The 18,989-nt window shown below is 41.5% G+C and overlaps 1 protein-coding gene across 4 annotated transcripts in view; it reads right to left on the bottom strand.

Annotated features, from left to right (window-relative positions):
* Nucleotides 1-1,968: 1,968 nt before the first annotated feature.
* Nucleotides 1,969-18,989, bottom strand: part of LOC135237562 (neural cell adhesion molecule L1-like) — a 52,289-nt gene continuing 35,268 nt past the window's right edge. For 3 of the 4 annotated variants that reach the window (XM_064304810.1, XM_064304807.1, XM_064304808.1), the window contains 12 exons: nucleotides 18,831-18,901; nucleotides 18,159-18,384; nucleotides 16,780-16,910; nucleotides 15,900-16,152; nucleotides 12,293-12,415; nucleotides 11,969-12,145; nucleotides 11,408-11,521; nucleotides 10,423-10,569; nucleotides 9,387-9,518; nucleotides 8,708-8,780; nucleotides 7,254-7,265; nucleotides 1,969-6,784 (listed from right to left, as the gene is read on the bottom strand). In XM_064304810.1, coding sequence (XP_064160880.1) covers nucleotides 6,511-6,784; nucleotides 7,254-7,265; nucleotides 8,708-8,780; nucleotides 9,387-9,518; nucleotides 10,423-10,569; nucleotides 11,408-11,521; nucleotides 11,969-12,145; nucleotides 12,293-12,415; nucleotides 15,900-16,152; nucleotides 16,780-16,910; nucleotides 18,159-18,384; nucleotides 18,831-18,901 — 1,733 coding nt within the window. In that variant the 3' untranslated portion in view covers nucleotides 1,969-6,510. The remainder of the gene's footprint in view (nucleotides 6,785-7,253; nucleotides 7,266-8,707; nucleotides 8,781-9,386; nucleotides 9,519-10,422; nucleotides 10,570-11,407; nucleotides 11,522-11,968; nucleotides 12,146-12,292; nucleotides 12,416-15,899; nucleotides 16,153-16,779; nucleotides 16,911-18,158; nucleotides 18,385-18,830; nucleotides 18,902-18,989) is intronic. The other variant, XM_064304809.1, reaches the window with a different exon arrangement.

An 18,989-nucleotide genomic window follows, 5' to 3' on the forward strand; every position in this document is an offset into this window, starting at 1 on the left:
AGCTGAAACACTATATATCTACAATTAAAAAAATATACGATTTAAAAGAAATTGTTAAAACATAAAAGCTATGTAAGAGCATTGGACTCACTGGTTTTTCAGCTTTATTAACTTTTTCAAACTTAATTTGTCCAGAAGGATTGTCAAGTGTTACTGCTATAAATACTTTGTGTGTTTAAGATACACATGTCGAGACCTCATTAAACGAACAGGTTACAGAGATGTCTGAGGTAAGCTCTGACTGGCAAGATTCAGCAGATACTGAAATGAGTCGCCAACTCGATGACGCGCACATTTTGTCATTTACAAGCACTGCTAATTTCCCTGGTCAAACAGGTTTCCTGAAAAGGTGTCTCCTGAATCTTCTCCAGCAATCTTTCAATCTGTTTTGAAGACACATTTATTTAATGCTTTCTTTTAGTCAGTTTTAACTTGACTGTTTAAAAACGAACGCGGATGGATCATTTTTGGTTATATATGGATTGTGCAGGTACATTGAAGCGGATGAATACGCAAACACATACATGTGGACAGAGACACTGCTTAATCAGAATGCTGCTTAATCCATTTATTGTGTATTCAGATACAGCGGCTGATGCAGTAAGCATATACAATGTCACTTGCCCCCAAATGCTAGCCTGCCCCCCCCCCCACCCCTCCCTCCTTTATTCAAATTTCACCGATAACGATACAAACTCAGAACCCCTGGCCCCGCCCCACCCCTCCCCACCCACCTGTTATAGCCAACACTGCGTCCATGGCATTCCCCCCTCTCCTCCTCCAATCTCCTCCCTCACTCTAGACTTATATTGTACCTCTGTGTCATAGAAGCCGTTTTTTCTTATTTCTCATATTTGCTTTTCGCTGTTTTTTTTATTTTTATTTTTTAATAAAGAAATGAGGCAATCAGAAGAAAGTTAGATAAGACATCAACTGAAAACACCCAGGCAGCAGAGCAAGTGCCCTTCACTGGCATTACATTCCTGCACTGTCGGGCTGCATGTCTGTCAGCACCTAACCAGGACTTACAAGACCCGATTCTTCTACATCACAAGTTACCAGATGTGACTGTTATCAAAATCAGCACGTAGCTCTGATTTGTCAAATCAGCATGTTGATCTGATTTGTCAAAATCTGCACTTACTAGATCTGATTCATCAAAATCAGCACCTACAAGATCTGATTTATCAAGATCAGCAAGTACGAGATCTGATTCGTCAAAATAAGCACCAACAAGATCTGATTTTTCAAAATCAGCATCAAAAAGATCTTATTCATCACTAAACATTTATCCCGTTCTTCTGCTCCTGTTAACTGATATATTGCGTGATGGAACATCAAAACAAAATTAATTTAGGTTGGTGTGTGAGATATTTTAAATATTTTGGTTTAAATCAAGTCAGATAAAATCAGATAAAAGCATTCCTCATCCAGATATGCCTGGGTAATGTGGTAAACTGATCCTGTAGATTCCTTTTATAAATAATTTGATATTCATACAAATATCTGGTTGAAATGAAACAAACTGTCGATTAGATTGTTCACCATCCACTTTGGGTCATAATGGTTGGTGTCAGAGGTCATACCTGGTTCACAGCAGTGACGTGAGCTTATATTGTTTGACTCTGTTTTGGTAAAGCCTTGTACACAGCTATGTACACAACAGAAATTACACAACGAAAAAATGATTTGATTTTCTTTTTTCTGTAAAATGTGCGTCGTAAATGAGCAAATGCTTGCATCGCCCTGGGTAAGAGCGTCTGTTAAATGCCTGTAATGTGATGTATTTACTGCAACCTGGATGGCTTAATGTTGAAGAAAGGGGTGTCCAATCTTATCATTTCCACATTAGATTGGACACCCCTAGTGCCATTTAAACCCTCAAATAAATGTGTGCATGTGTGTGGAACAGGAAGAATAGACACTCACTCAACTGCCTCACATAAGAATGACATTGATAAGAATGCATTTCATTCATAACTTAATATTTATTGGTACTGTAGTTTCTTCTATTTGTGATAATTGTTATGGACTGTTTTCTCTTTTTAGCTGCAACGACCACGAATGGGATGGAGAGGTTAGTACTTTTTGAGCATGTGTTCGGAATGCAGCCAAGATACTATTGGGCTACATGGACCAGAAAAATAAAATAATATAAAAGATATCATATAGTCTTTCAGACAATTTAACACATGTAAATCTAAATTTGTTAACATAAAACAACATATAATACAAGCAGAAAAATGAAAGGGAAAAGTCCTGATGAATTGATAACTTACACAATCTTTTAAATTTTATTTACATTCAGAAAGCATCATTTCAGATCCTCTGTTACTCTGATTTTTTCTCTCTGATTACTCCCTCTTATCTATCCTTAATTCCCTTATCCATGCAGCACCTCCATTCTGTTTCATTGCATTCATAGCCAAAGTTGCTAAGTTTTATATGAATTCAGAACATTTGGTATAGAAACCTTTTCTTTCTGTCCATATGCTTTATGTTTGATATGTTTAATATCAGTTGTATGAAAGAAGCCACAATGGAGTGTTACATTTTTTGGCGAACCCTTAATTGCATGGAGCTGTGTGTGTGTGTGTGTGTGTGTGTGTGTGCGTGCGTGTATGTGTGAATGTGTGTGTTGGTGTGTGTGCGTGCGTGTCTATGTGTACATGGTATGTGTGTGGGTATGTGCATGCGTGTGCGTACGCATGTGTGCGTGTATGTGTCTGTGTGCGTGTGAATGTGCATGTGGGTGTGTGCATGTACGTGGTGTGTGTGTCTCTGACTTTGTGGCTAAGGCTTAACTCTAATGAAGGAGTGGTAGTACAATGGTGGCTGGAGAAGAAAAAGTAATGGAATCAGAGCACTAACAATGCATCTTTTAATAACCTTTAAACTACCATTGATTGTGTTTTTGCTAGCTTGCCAATTTGAATATGGGCCAGCTTGCACTAGCCAATTAATTTACAGTATATTTCATAGAATGTGTGGCACTACACTGGACATTCGTTCAGTTGGTTCAGCTCTGTTACCAGGGACGGGTTCAGGATGATCATCAGTTATACAGACCTCCCTCCACCCCCGCGTTGCTCAGGCCAACGCCATTGTAGTGGGGGTGTTCTACAAATAAGGCATGATGTTAAATGCTCTGTGTAAAAATGAACATAGGTGATACAGAGCATGGGCAAGTGTAGGCCTAAACAAACACACACACACACACACACACACACACACGTACACAGATTCACAGAGAGCTCTTTCACCATAAGATGCACTTGAGGGGAATATTTATGAGGGTCATGTTCATATCCCTGTCGCGATATCTGAAGCAGTACTGATAAATCTGTCATGACATCTCAAACATTACTGACATGCTTTTCACAATTTGCAAAGCAGTCCTGCTATGCCTGTCACAATATATGAAATCATACAGAAATTGTCACAAAATCTGATATGCCTTTTGTGATATCTGAAACTTTACTCACACATGTCTGTCATGATATTTAAAACAGTACTTTTCTGCTTTTAAAAACAGAACATTTTTTAGTACACCTTATGATGAAAGGAACCCCAGTGATGAGACCAAATGCAAAAGACAGTGCGGATTATGAAGTACAGGACACAAAACAAACGATCACAGTCATACCGAAAATAAGCAGATTAAAGACAGTGGAAATGGAAAGGATGCTTGATCCCTGACTGCGCATGTGCAAATCGAGACAAGCATCGGTGTGAAGCAGAGAATATGCAGGATGCTAACGCTAATGCTACTGCACATTCTAAACCCATGTCACATGACTGCCGTACACATGGTTCAACTGCGATATCATAGAATGCCTCTAACCATTTGATATAATATTTCAATTTCTATAGCTTGAAGCCTACAGATCTCTGTGATTTGGCCAGTGCAGTAATGGAAATATATTAGGCTATAGTTCTTCCATACAGGTACAACAGTTATACACAAGACACATTAAATGTAGACATACACACTTTGTAAAGGGACAGAGAAACAAATGGATTAAAAAATGAACACAACATAACAAAATATAAAACATTTATCATGACTCAAGAATATAACAATCACATTTAATGTATGAATTTGAATACACAAATATAAAGTAAACATGGTAATCAAAAAATAATAACCTTGTATGAACAAAAAAAGTAGAAAAATAATAAAGAAAATTTGATGACAATGAAAAAACAATAATAATTGCTAGTAAGACACTTTTAAATTATATTTCAAAGACACTTAAATGGCAATAATAATAATAATAATAATAATAATAATAATAATAATAATAGCTGCACAAAGTAATGGGCAGGGGCCAAGCATTAGGGCCACTGACCCATAGAAGAGGTCAGAGGATGGAATGTTGTGGGACTGTACACACGAAAATGAAGCTAAATATTCTGTGTTCAGCTTGCCATGCCTTACTGCAATTGTGTGAAAATATGCAGTACTTCAGGAGATAAGAATCCTCAATTTTTCTCTTACACACAAAGCTTTACTTTGCAGTTGCTATGAAGCCCATTAAAAAGTTCTGCTAGAGGGTTATAGCAACAACAACAACCAGTAAACAATGATTACGGCAACCGCAGCCAATAAATAATAATCCATCCTGGGACATCATCTCAAATAATCACCCAGATGCCTTTTGGGACAGGAAGTTCACAAAGAGCTGAGCTGACATTCAGTTTCATTTAGAAAACGTTTGGTCCTAAATGATTAATGTAATGTAATGTAATGTAATGTAATCATTAACTACCAAAGAGCCTTGACTGGGAAATACTCAGGCACTTCACCAGAGACTGAATTCAGACCTACAGCAACACAGCATCAGCTGTCTAGCTATGACCTTTTAAAAACCGAGGCAGTGTGGTCCTGGCAGTCATTGGTCATCTCAAACAACAAAGCTGTGAAAAAATTCTTATTTTTAAATGAGGAGCTGGACCTGAAACTAACTCATGATATAAATCTAAGTCGTGTGTTTATGTTTTTGGAAGTGCACTACCAAATAAATGACAAGAAATGACACAGCCGGCAGATTGCCTCCCGAAATCTCAAGCAGCCGCCATTTTGACCTACAGACCTCCTTCTGCTGTCACATCCTTTCCCCTCAGAGATTTGTGAGTATTTATAGCCATTTATTTTTAACATCTAGAAACCAAAAGGAAACTCAGTGCAATAGCAACATGGTGTTACCACACTGTTTAACCAGCAAAAAAAATGTGACTCAAAATTATGCAATATCGTTAAAAAATTGTAGCAATTTTGCATTAAAACCAGTCTAGTCAAGGCTTTTTACTAGGCACATGCTGACAAATTTTTTTCTTAATATAAGCTTGAAAAATGTGGTGCGATTGCAGAGATTTTCTGAGTTATCACTGTCATTTCTAAAGCAACAGAGCAACAGTAAGGATATTAACAATCAAAATGCTTAAATAGAGCAGACAAAAACAAGAGACCCCATGCCTCTATGGTACTTGGTCCCTAGAAATAATAACCAGGACAAACGCAACAGGGTTTCTATGGCCCCGAAATGAGGATGGCAAACATTTTAAGACGCTCAGTTCATACAGAAAGGGCCCATAAAATGATCATGGTTTGATGAAACTTAACTATATTACACTCAAGAGGTTTACCATGTTTAAAGTCCCCATGGTCCCCATCCTCTCACTTTTATCATTTTGATCCCTCTCTCTCTCTCACTCCTATCAAAAATGGCTGTATTACTATATTAACAACAACAGCATTTTGTTCTATTTTACTGCATGGAGAACAGGGTTCTGTCTGGCAACTGCAGTATCCACAGGGTTCCGTTTGGCTACTGCAGTGTCAACAGGGTTCTGTTTCATTGCTGTAGTAACAACAGGGGGTCTATTCTATTACTGCATTAACATCAGAGTTCTTTTTGGTTACTGTAGTGACAACAGGGTTCTGTTCGGTTACCATAGAAACAACAGGGTCCCGTACTGCTACTGTAGTAATGACCCTATTATGTCTGTTGTACTCTTTCTGTCCTTTCTCTCCCAGAAAAACAGGTCCTCATCTTACTGGAGGGTAAGTACTGATGTATTATGTGTGTAAGAGACACGAGGGTGAACAGAACACACGGAGTTCTGAGAGAGAAGGGGTGTTAGGCTTCTGAAATGTCGTTAAAGTACACTCTGTAAGCTACCTGGAGAAGGCCAAGCCGGACTTGTAAACGATTTGCAGGACAGTTAATTAGACGTGAGTACCGGTTTACTGTCAACCTCACAGGAATGTCAGCGCTTTCCCAAGTCAAAGTCGAGACGTCACTTTCAGTCCACAGCGTCGGAGTCGGTCCCAGAGTTCGGAGTGTGAGTCCCCCGCCCCCCCCGTCCCTACGGCAGTGTGTCAGAGAGGAGTGTGGACGTGAAATCGGTCTGTGTGTCAGTGTGAGCTTCTCGGTCAGGGCTGAGGGTCAGTGTAGTGTTGGGTCAGTCGGTGTGTGCAGGTGTGTCTGCGGGACATTAGGCGGTCTAATTGCCTCTGCCCATAAGGTTTATGGAGTTGGGGTGGCCCATGCCGGGCGGGACCATGGCGGAGGGGTTGACCGGGGAGGTGGCCCCCGAGCTGTCGGGGCCCCCGGGGCCCGGGCCGTCCCGATGGCCGCTGTACTGGCCGATGAAGGAGCCGTCCTCGTTGAACTGGATGTCGACGCTGTCGCCGTACTCCGCTAGGCTATCGTCACTCCCCAGCTTGCTTTCCACGCACAGCGACGGCTGGCTGGGTGTTCGCTTCTCCTCATTATCACTACGAGAGAGAGAGAGAGAGAGAGAGAGACAAGGCAGGCAGGCATAAACAAGGCAGTTAAGCATTCATAAAAACCTAATATATTGAGATAGTGACAAAGAAAAGACACGCGGATGCTAAGATAGAGGAACATACAAAGAGATTACCAATCACACAAAGCAGAAGAGATACAAACCACTCAAAGAGGTACACACAAGCAGCCAATCATTCACAAAGACACAAACAAGAACAGCCAATCACAAAGACCTACGTGCAAACAATTAACCGCACAGAAAGGTCAGACACAAGCAGCCAATCACCCAAAGTTGATGCACAACCAACTAATCAGGAAAACAGATAAAGACACACCCAATCACACACAGTGTGACAGACACAGACAACCAATCTCACAAAGAGAAACTGTCAAAATTGGCCAATCACACAAAGCAACAGAAAAACGCAAGACAAAACACAGACACAGTTAACATACCTTTCAAGAGATCTAAGAAGCAGTGTGGAAGCGATCAGGGAAAAAAGCAGGCATGAGGATGGGGAAGCCAGAGACACCCTCTCCTTTAATACTAATTAAACAACTCTGTTCTTAAATTACTGGCATGTTAAATGTAGCATTCTGATATAAATACAATTACAAACTAGGCATTAAATATACAGACAGAGTCAAGATTATAAAAAATTCTACAAGAAGCCAACGAAACCCAATTTGAAAACACAGTAGTCTTGGCACATGTTATATCTGCTTGACAGGTCAGCTTTAGACCATACAAGAAAACAGAGTCTTAAGAAATGTACAGCACACAGATCATTGATTAAGAAACTTTAAGGTTTGTTATTTTTCCAGCTGAAGAGAACTCAACCAGGAGCACTCCATCAAGCCTGGACTTACACTCCAAAAGGATGGCTGCCTCCATCCCATGACTAGGCAATCTCTTCCACACACTGACAACTTAAAGTAATGTAATATATACAGTATATACAGTGAGCTCCATAAAAAAGAGCTCCATATTTTTTCTTAATTTAGCTCTGCACTTCAGGGCACCATAATGTTTAGGGCAGGTAATGTAAGGTCTTCCTTGGCCTACCAAGCCCTTTGTGATTAATGAGCTCACCAGTGCTCTCTTTCTTATTGATATTCCAAACAGCTAATTTTGGTAAGCCAAATTTTGGTTTGGCCTATGTCTGTTTTTGTCCCTCATAATGGCTTCCTTGACTTTCATTAACCCATCTCTGATCCACACATTGACAAACAGCTGGTCCTCATGTTGACAAGTGCCAATAACTCCAATAACTCTCCAAAATAAATAATAATGCCAGACTCCGAAGGCAATCAAAAACCTAGAATCAAGGCTAGATACTGCAAGCTCTTTTATACCTGCACCAAGGAAGCAACAGAACACTTAATTAAAAACACCTGTGAAGCCAGCCATTTGTCCCAAACATTATGGTGTCCTGAAATACGGAGAATATGTATAAAACGTGCTGTAATTTGTACATATTTGTCCTTTAATTTACCAGGAAAAACATAACTGAAATTGAAATCTCTTTTACTATGTGGAACTTGCATAAAACTCAACATGAAAGATGATTGTAAATTGTACTTGAATATTGTAGAAATAAGCACACTATGATTTTATATGGTATAACACATAAATTCAGCATTCATAGGGATAAGATAAAATATAAAACCTCTTTGCAAAAGTATTTTGTCATGTAAAAAGGTTTTTTTTTTAACTAAATATGTCCCAATTAAATGTGTCTATAAAGTACAATCAAATGGTGGAGGTGTAGGTTACTTTGCAGGTGACATAGGGCTGTAAGCCATAATACATGCAGAATACATAGATGCAAATTCATATCACAGACATGTTTAAAATACTGCCCATTCATGAGTATGGACGGTCTGAAAGTTGTTTCCCACTCACACACCTGTACTCCCCAAAGGTGTCGTCCTTCATGGGCCGAGCCTCGGAATCTACCTGCCCCTCTTCCTTATCCTTCACTGAAAGACAGAGAGCCAGAGACACCTCACCATTGCTGTCGGCTACTGTGAGCGACTGTGAAAGACTATAGGAAATACTGACTATGAAAGACTACAGGAAATTCTGACTGTGAAAGACTATAGGAAATACTGACTATGAAAGACTACAGGAAATGCTGACTGTGAAAGACTATAGGAAATACTGACTATGAAAGACTACAGGAAATGCTGACTGTGAAAGACTACAGGAAATGCTGACTGTGAAAGACTACAGGAAATGCTGACTGTGAAAGACTACAGGAAATACTGACTGTGAAAGACTACAGGAAATGCTGACTGTGAAAGACTACAGGAAATGCTGACTGTGAAAGACTCTAGGAAATGCCTATAAGTATTTTTATAAACTTCCTGTAAACTGCATGCGAGCTTTGATTGTTCTTTTACAGTGAGTGCTGCGTTTTACTGTTACTTTTGTTTAAATTTCTATCGCTTTGTTTCAGTGTGGCTTTGTGCGGTCTACGTGCGCTGAGTAAACCTCCGCACGCCGTCTGCAGCACGTTCACCAGGCTCAAAGTGCAGAGGGCGGAGTCTTGCGGGGGAAGATGGCGCCGTGGCCCAAGCGCTTACCTGAATACTTGCCGCCCTTGCTCCTCTTGATGAAGCACAGGATGAGCAGAATCAGCAGCAGCAGCACGATGGCGCTGATGAGGCCAATGAACCAGCCCTGAGTGGCAAAGCCCCCCTGCACTTCAGACAGGCCTAAGAGAGAGAGAAGGGCGTTACAAACACAAACTAAAGGAGACTCACATAAACAGAGTGAGTAAACAACCCAACTGCCATAGAAGGGTTGACAGCACAAATAATGAGATCAGAACAAATAATTACATCAAAATTGAAAGTGAGATCAGCACTGATAATGAGATAACGACTATTAATGAGATCAAGACTGAGAATGAGATCAGCACCGATAATGAGAAGAACACTGATTGCGATCAGCACTAATAATAGAACTAGGGCTGATAATGAGCATAACGCTGATAAGGAGATCAGCACTAATAACTAATGAGATTAACGCTAACAATGAGATCAGCACTGACAGAGATCAGCATAGATAATGAAACTAACACGGCTACACTCAGGAACTCCCACACTAATATACAGTCTGTATAACACAGGTACACACAGGAACTCCCACACTGATATACAGTCTGTATAACACAGGTACACACAGGAACTCCCACACTGATATACAGTCTGTATAACACAGGTACACACAGGAACTCCCACACTGATATACAGTCTGTATAACACAGGTACACACAGGAACTCCCACACTGATATACAGTCTGTATAACACAGGTACACACAGGAACTCCCACACTGATATACAGTCTGTATAACACAGGTACACACAGGAACTCCCACACTAATATACAGTCTGTATAACACAGGTACACACAGGAACTCCCACACTGATATACAGTCTCTATAACACCGGTACACACAGGAACTCCCACACTGATATACAGTCTGTATAACACAGTTACACACAGGAACTCCCACACTGATATACAGTCTGTATAACACAGGTACACACAGGAACTCCTGCACTGACAGATGTGTAAAACAGGCATAGGACAGGTCCCGTTAGACGCAATGTTACCTGGCCCTTCCGTCTTGATTTCCTTGGCCCAGTGCGTTTTATTGCTGAAGATGATAGTGAAGTTGTAGTGGGTGCCCGGTTTCAGGTCATCGATCTTGTGGAAGGACTCAATAGAGTTCACCGTTTTGAAAATCTTCTCAGAGCCACCTGACAGAGACATAGTTATACACAGAGATTACAGCACGGCAGAACCACACAGCTCCCAGTGGCAATCTGAGAATAATTCTGGGCCTCATTTTACAGCACATGCTAGTATTACCTGCATAATTACACTATAGGTACAATGTAGATAGAACATGCACACACGTTATTGAACTTCAAATGTTTGTTTTTAAGTTCTTACTTTGATAGTAATTGTGGGCAAAATAAATCATATAGCTAGTTATCATTTTAGGATTGTTGCTGCATTAATTCTTCACACACATTTTCAAACAGGTTTCACGATTGTAGGTGGATTGTAAGAATATTATACATGGAAGTTACACAGTGCCTACTATAATTACATTGCAATTACATATAAAAATATACTATCTAATATTACTAAGTACAATAGATAGATAGATAGATAGATATTATATTGTCCACTTTTGTGGAAATTTGCCTTTGGCTTCACCATAGTTACAATAAAAACAAGCAGTCCCAAAATACAGGCTACAAACAGCACAATACTAACAAGATAGGTTTAGACAACACAGGCCACAAACAACCCAGTACATAGACAACACAACACAATTATCGAACGAAAGGAATGAAACAAATGAAGAATAACTATCTAAGGACTTGCCACCTGCACTCTGGCATACTTGCTATGCGCTTACTTTAATCTGTGTGTTAACCATAACCCGTTTAATACTTTATAGAGCTGCTTGATATCCCGATATTATGTTTAATACTAACACCCCTGCAATGTGTAACCCTAGTGGAGACAGAAAGGGCTCTCTCTGTGTAAGTGGGCTCTCTCTCTATGTCTGTGCTCGTTTCTCACCATTGTTTCTCTGGTACTGAATGTGGAACTCCACATTTCTGTGCCTCTCTCCTGGCACCCAGCTCAGGTTGACGTATGTCTCTCCGACAGACGTGCTGATATTGCTGGGAGGGACTGAAAGAGAGAGGGAGACCGAGAGAGAGAGAGAGAGAGAGAGAGAGTGGGAGAAAACAGTATTAGACATGTAACTCTGTCCTCCATTTCCTAAACTTTCCTTGCAATCCATTCTTATCCAAGAATTGTGGGTGCAAGCTTTTCAATCTAGTCCAGCACTACGGGATCCAGTTCAAGATCAGCCAAACTAATGATGATCTACAATAAAGACACTGATCTGCTGAATGGGTCATATGAGAGGGTTATACCAGCCCTTTCCAGAAAACTGAGCCATAGTTGCACTAAAACCTGGTGTCACAAAATTAGCAAAACTGAATCGGATATGCCCTAATTTACCAGCACCTCACATTACTGCTAGTGTTTGACAATTGTGCCTTGACTGTTAAAATAGGACCCTATGTGCTTCTTAAATTCATTACTGAGAAAAGCATCATCATGCAGTTCTACCTCCGTCCAGCAAGGTGGCAGCGTCCTTCGTGATGGCGTCCCCGTCTCCAGCTACAGTTCGGCCTCGCAGATAGAAGCGGTACCAGCTTTGAGGATTCAGAGACTGGAGAGTGAAGTGAGAGGCTGAGGGATCCTCAATAGTGACCACCTGCAAGGGGCTGTCGTTACTTGAAACAACTGAGGAGAGAGAGAGAGAGAGAGAGAGAGAGAGAGAGAGATTGGGTGGGCAGACATGGATGTAGGTTAACGTAAACCTTTTTTATTAAATGCGGACGCTGTTGCAGAAATATACAGGCAGGCAGGCAGGCAGGCAGACAGACTCACTCTCTTGGTACTGGAGCAGGTATCCCTGCAGCACCCCGTTGAGCTGGGCAGGTGGTGTCCAGTGGAGGGTCAGCTCTGTCTCAGTGGGACTGGTGAATTTCAGGGAGGCAGGAGGCTCAGGCTCTACAGACACAACCGCACACACATTAGCCCACTCGCAACACACTTATACTGACATATGCTAAAAATATACTGTAGTACTGTATTACATTTAAATATGTATTACGGTACTACAGGCACTCTATATATTTATATATAGAAAAACTTTGCTTAATATAGTGATGTGGAAAAGAACATAACTAAGGACATAACTAACCCGCATCTCGTCCTTACCGTGTCCAAATAGAAAAATATAACCTCTTACAGCTCATAATAAACATTAATTTTGCTTTGTAATTATTTATTCAACTGAAAATAAGCAAGCATGCTTATATGTAATACATTCTTTTTTGATACAGTGAAACATATAGACGGGTGACAAATTAAAGGAAAAACCAACATAAAGTGTCTTAGTGAGGTACTGGGCCACCAGAATAGCTTCAATGTGCCTTGGCATGGATTCTACAAGTCTGTAGAACTCTACAGGAGGGATGAAACACAATTCTTCTTTTTGGTATTTTCATGACGGTGGTGGAGAGCGCTGTCTAACACATCGGTCCAAAATCTCCCATAGGTGATCATTTTTGGTTGAGATCTGATGACTTCAAAGGCTATATCATACGATTCACATAATCTTCATGCTCATCAAACCATCCAGTGACCCCTCATGTCCTGTGGATGGGGGCATTGTCATCCTGAAAGAGACCACTCCCATGAAGATAAAAATGTTTCACCATAGGAAAAAGGTAATGACTCAGAATAACTTTGTATTGACTTGCAGTGACCCTTCCCTCTAAGGGGGTGAGTGGACCCAAACCTTGCTGGGAAAATGCCCCCCACAGCATAACAGAGCCATCAGACCCCCTCACTGTAGGAGTAAAGCATTCAAGCCTGTACCGTTCTCTTGGTGTACGCCACACATGCACTTGCCCACTTATCAAGAATATGGTGAAGGATGACTCATCTGACCATATCACTGCTTCCACATCCCTGAGAATATACAGTGGGCTCCAGAATTATTGGCACCCTTGATAAATATGCACAAAAAATGCTAAAAAAAAAAAGCTAAACTAAAAAATAGTACAGTTATTGACATAAGCTTTATTTTCCAAAATGTGTAAACTAGTGTGCTTGATTAATGATTCATTCGAATCAACCAAAGTCTTACATTTTTTAATTTAAAAAAATATTTCCCAAAAAACAGGTTCCACAATTATTGGCACCCCTGGTTTAATGCTTTGTGAAAACACCCCTGGCAAAGATGACAGCCAGTCTTTTCCTATAATTTGTGATAAGTTTAGAGAACACATTTGAAGGGATTTTTGACCATTGCTCCATGTAGATGATCCAGGAAGATGATCAGACCCTACAAGCCGGCCAGATCGCTCCGATCGGCTACTACAGGGCGGCTGATTCCTCCCCCTACACGAGCAGCAACAAGGTCTCGACTCTTTGCAGTTCTGGCCCCACGATGGTGGAACGATCTTCCAGTGGAGGTCAGAACAGCAGAGTGTCTGAGCACCTTCAAACGGAAACTCAAGACGCACCTCTTCTCTGTGTACCTCTCTCCTCTTCCCTAAACCCCCTCCCATAACTATAAAAAAAAAAAAAAAAAAAAAAAAAAAAAAAAAATTTTGTTCAGACTATCTTGTTTCTCCTTATTGTATGCATCATAGTAAAGGCTTTTTATCTACATGTTGTTCAATGGACTTAAGCGGACTTGATCCTGAGTTTGGTTACTCTGTTGTAAGTCGCTCTGGATAAGAGCGTCAGCTAAATACCTATAATGTAATGTAATGTAATGTAATGTAGAACTTTTCAGAATCATTGATATCTTTGGGGTTGCGCTTATGGACCCCCCCTCTTCAGTTTAGACCACAGGTTTTTGATGGAATTTAAGTCTGGAGACTGAAATGGCTATTGGAAAACATGGATGTTGATTTCACTTAAGCATTTCTGTTTAGATTTTGATGCATGATTTGAGTCATTGTCCTGCTGGACAATCTACCTATGACCAAGTCCTAGCTTCTTAGCAGAGACAGCCACATTTTCTGCCAGAATGTCCTGGTACTTTGTTGAATTCATTGTGCCACTGATCTAAAATAGTGCCCCGGGACCACTTCCAGCAAAACATCTCCAAAATATCAATGACCGACCTCCATATTTGACTGTAGGTATGAGGTGCTTCTCCTGTATGCATTCCTCTTTTGCTGCCAAACATGTCGATGGTGCGTATGGCCAAAACGTTCAATTTTGGTCTCGTCTGACAATAGCACTCTCTTCTAGTCATAATTCCAAAGAGGTTTGGCAAGCTCCATATTCTTGGTTTTGTTTATTGTGCTCAGTAAGGGCTGTCTTCGTGCCACCCTTCCAAAAAGTTAGTTGGTATGGAGGTGCCATTTTATGTTGTTTTTTTAGACTTGTTGACCGCAAGAAACAAACAAATCTCTGCAATTCTTAAACAGTGATCCTTGGGTTATTAATGGCCTCCCTCACCATCTTCATCACTGTGGTGATGAACTTTCTGGCTTGCTGGACACGATGGACCCATATCATACAAGTAGGTCTGCAAGGCGTAAATCGATGAAACAGAGAGGTTTGAATGTAACGTAACCCCGCATCAGCTGTTTTAAATTTAGTTCTTGAGTTACTCCTGCCACCTGCTAATGCTACTGCCAGCTTATGCAGTAGCCTAAAGCCTGTATTTCAATGCCCGCTGTAGCTGTTGCTACCCTACACCTTGTAAATGCCTGGGGTTGATCAGATTATCTGTTTGGGCTGCTGTGAGGGATTTTGGAGTTGCGTCTCTAGTGGCAGGATGCCCCCCCATCATTTCCCCATATCAAAGCAATTCTAATGGCTAATTGTGATGGTGCTACATTAGCTGTGTCAAGTCATTCAGTGCTAACGCAGTATGATGTTGTCTGCCCTCTGAGTTTTACATTAATCCATAAAAAATATGTTTCTTTTTGTAAACCAGGGTGGGTGGTGATGGGGCAGGGGGCTTCATGCAGGCAGGGTTGATTAATACAACAGTCAAAAGCAATGTGCATCTCGGAGAATGACTGCTACACAATTAACTTTGGGACAGGCTCGAAGGTTGGTATCAATGTTTGTGAGGAGGGAGAAAAGGAGAAAATTTACGATTTTTACATTACATTACATTACAGGCATTTAGCAGACGCTCTTATCCAGAGCGACTTACACAACTTTAACACAGCATTTTTTACATTGTATCCATTTATACAGCTGGATATATACTGAAGCAATGCAGGTTAAGTACCTTGCTCAAGGGTACAACGGCAGTGTCCTTACCCGGGATTCGAACCTACGACCTTTCAGTTACAAGCCCAGTTCCTTACCCACTGTGCTACACTCCGTCCTTTTAAAAATGTAATTCTTACTGGTTCAGGAATATTATGTCGAAGGAGGAACAAAAAACAGAAATGTTAAAATTCAGATTCTGCTCGGTGTGAACGGATAGCCCTGGGGTGCACTGGATACTCACTTCCCTCAGGCGTACTGAAGCTCTCTGGCGTGGAATAGGGTCCTTCTCCCTTGCTGTTGTAGGCAGCGATGCTGACGATATAGTTGGAGTAGAGTCGCAGGTCCTCCAAAAGCACCTCCTCCTTGGGCCCCTTGACCTCCACAGTTGTGTTGCTCTCCTGCTCCCTCTCTCTCTCCCTCTCCCTCCTCTCTCTCTTTCCCCGCTTCATATGGCCTACGCCGTTGCCCCGAACACCCAGCCGTTGCAGATGAATCTGCAAAAAAGACAGTTTCTGTTACATTCCATATATAATATCCCATATATCTGGGGGGGGGGGCTTTGGTTAGATGTCACCCATAAAAATAATACTAACCCATGAGGGTTATTAACATATACCAGACCTGGGTCAAATATTTTTTTTGGATTCAAATACTTTTATGTGCTCTATTGATCTTGCCTGGTGTAATTGAGCCTGCCAATATGATCAGGAGGCGGGGTTTGCACTTTTTGAGAGTATTTCATTGGTTCCAGTACACCAGACAAGATCAGTAAAGCGTAGAAAAGTATTTGAATCCAAAATAAATATGTATTTGACCCAGGTCTGACATATACCCACGTGTGGCATTTGGTCCACCAGAAGCGGATTGGTCTTGGCTGTGCCGGCTGGTGGAGAGGACCACACCTTTAAGCACCTGGGCTAATTGGTTGTGCACTCCACGTGCGTCTGCCCTAGTAGGTGTGGTCCTCTGATTGTCCTGAATCTCTCCCACAAACCGAGCTCTGCCACAGGGTGTTTGATAACTATATCATTACTAAATCTCTTCATATATCTTCAGCATATTTATCCATTTTTCTCATCCCTCCATCCTTTTGCCCCTCCATCCCTGGGGTGTGCGCGTACCTTGTACCCCAGCAGATGGCCTCGGACTGTCTCGGGATGCACAGCGGCCCACTTCACTTGCACTAGCGAGGTCAGTCTGTCCGCACTGACCATCGGCTCCACACGTATGTCAGACGGAGCAGCTGTGGGAACTGTGGAGGAACAGCACTGTAGTCAGTCTCTGTAAGACAGCACACTTTACCACTAACAATGTACACTTTACCACTAACACTGCACACTTTACCACTAACACTGTGCACTTTACCACTAACACTGCACACTTTACCACTAACACTGCACACTTTACCACTAACACTGTGCACTTTAACACAAACACTGTGCACTTTTCCACTAACACGGCACACTTTAACACAAACACTGCACACTTCACCACTAACACTGCACACTTTACCACTAACACTGCACACTTTACCACTAACACTGCACACTTTACCACTAACACTGCACAACCACTAACCTGTCACTTCACAACACTCACTGCTTAACAACACTTTCCACTAACACTGCACACTTTACCACTAACACTGCACACTTTACCACTAACACTGCACACTTTCACTTGAACACTGCACACTTTACCACTAACACTGCACACTTTACCACGAACACTGTAAACTTTCACTTGAACACTGTGCACTTTAACACAAACACTGCACACTTTCACTCTAACACTGCACACTTTACCACTAACACTGTAAACATTCACTTGAACACTGTGCACTTTAACACAAACACTGCACACTTTCACTCTAACACTGCACACTTTACCACTAACACTGTAAACTTTCACTTGAACACTGTGCACTTTAACACAAACACTGCACACTTTAACACTAAAACTGTACACTTTACCACTAACACTGCACACTTTACCACTAACACTGTGCACTTTACCACTAACACTGCACACTTTAACACTAACACTGTGCACTTTACCACTAACACTGCGCACTTTACCACTAACACTGCAAACTTTACCACTAACACTGCACACTTTACCACTAACACTGTGCACTTTACCACTAACACTGCACACATTACCACTAACACTGTAAACTTTCACACAAACACTGTAAACTTTACCACTAACACTGCATACTTTACCACTAAAACTGCACACTTTACCACTTAGCACTGTAAACTTTACAACTAACACTGCACACTTTACCATTAACACTGCTCACTTTCACTCTAACACTCTATCAGTATTATCACTGCACACTTTACCACTAACACTGCACTTCAACACTGCATATGTTGACACTAACACCAAAGAACGAATGGCGAAATTATTGACATAAAAAAGTTCTTCTCAAATTAAGGTAGAGAGACACAGAGATAGAAGAAAGGAAGGAAACTGCTAGAAGCAGCGAACTAACTGTCTTCTCCAGAATGCATTGTCACTTCAGGGGGGGCTGGTCCTGCCCCCATTTCATTGACAGCCTGCACTTTGACCATAAATGGTGTGTAGGTTCCTGCATCCTTGACGACGAAAGGGGGCTTGTCGACCTCAGCGTGCTCCCACGGTGCGCCCTTATCAGCCTGCCTCTTCCACATCACTTTATACTTGAATTTGGGACCATTGAAGCTGAGCCTGTCCATCTCCTAAAGAGGGAAAGGAGGAGTCATCCACAGGCCACACAGAGGCTACACGCAGACTATATACAGGCTACACACAGACTATATACAGTCTACACACAGACTACATACAGACTATACACAGGCCACATGCAACCTACACAGGATACATACAGGCTACACACAGACTACATACAGACGATACACAGGCTACACGCAAAGTATACACAGGCTACACACAGGCTATACACGGGCTACACGCAAACTACACACAGGCTACACACAGACTATACAAGGGCGACATGGAAACTACACACAGGCTACATGCAAACTACACACAGGCTACACACAGACTATACACGGGCTACACGCAAACTACACACAGGCTACACACAGACTATACAAGGGCGACATGGAAACTACACACAGGCTACACACAAACTACACACAGGCTTGGCTGGCTATGCACCGACCTTCCATGTGATCACCAAGGTGTCTGGATCAATGGACTCACTTTGCACATTCTCTGGGCTCCCAGAAGGAGCTGGGGAGAGAGACAGCAAGAGAAGAGAGAGAAAGAGAGAGAGAGAGATTTACTTTAGATATTTTCAAAAGAAGAGCGTATATGCGGT

Source organism: Anguilla rostrata, chromosome 13, assembly GCF_018555375.3.
Source record: "Anguilla rostrata isolate EN2019 chromosome 13, ASM1855537v3, whole genome shotgun sequence".
Classification (NCBI taxonomy): Eukaryota; Metazoa; Chordata; class Actinopteri; order Anguilliformes; family Anguillidae; genus Anguilla; species Anguilla rostrata.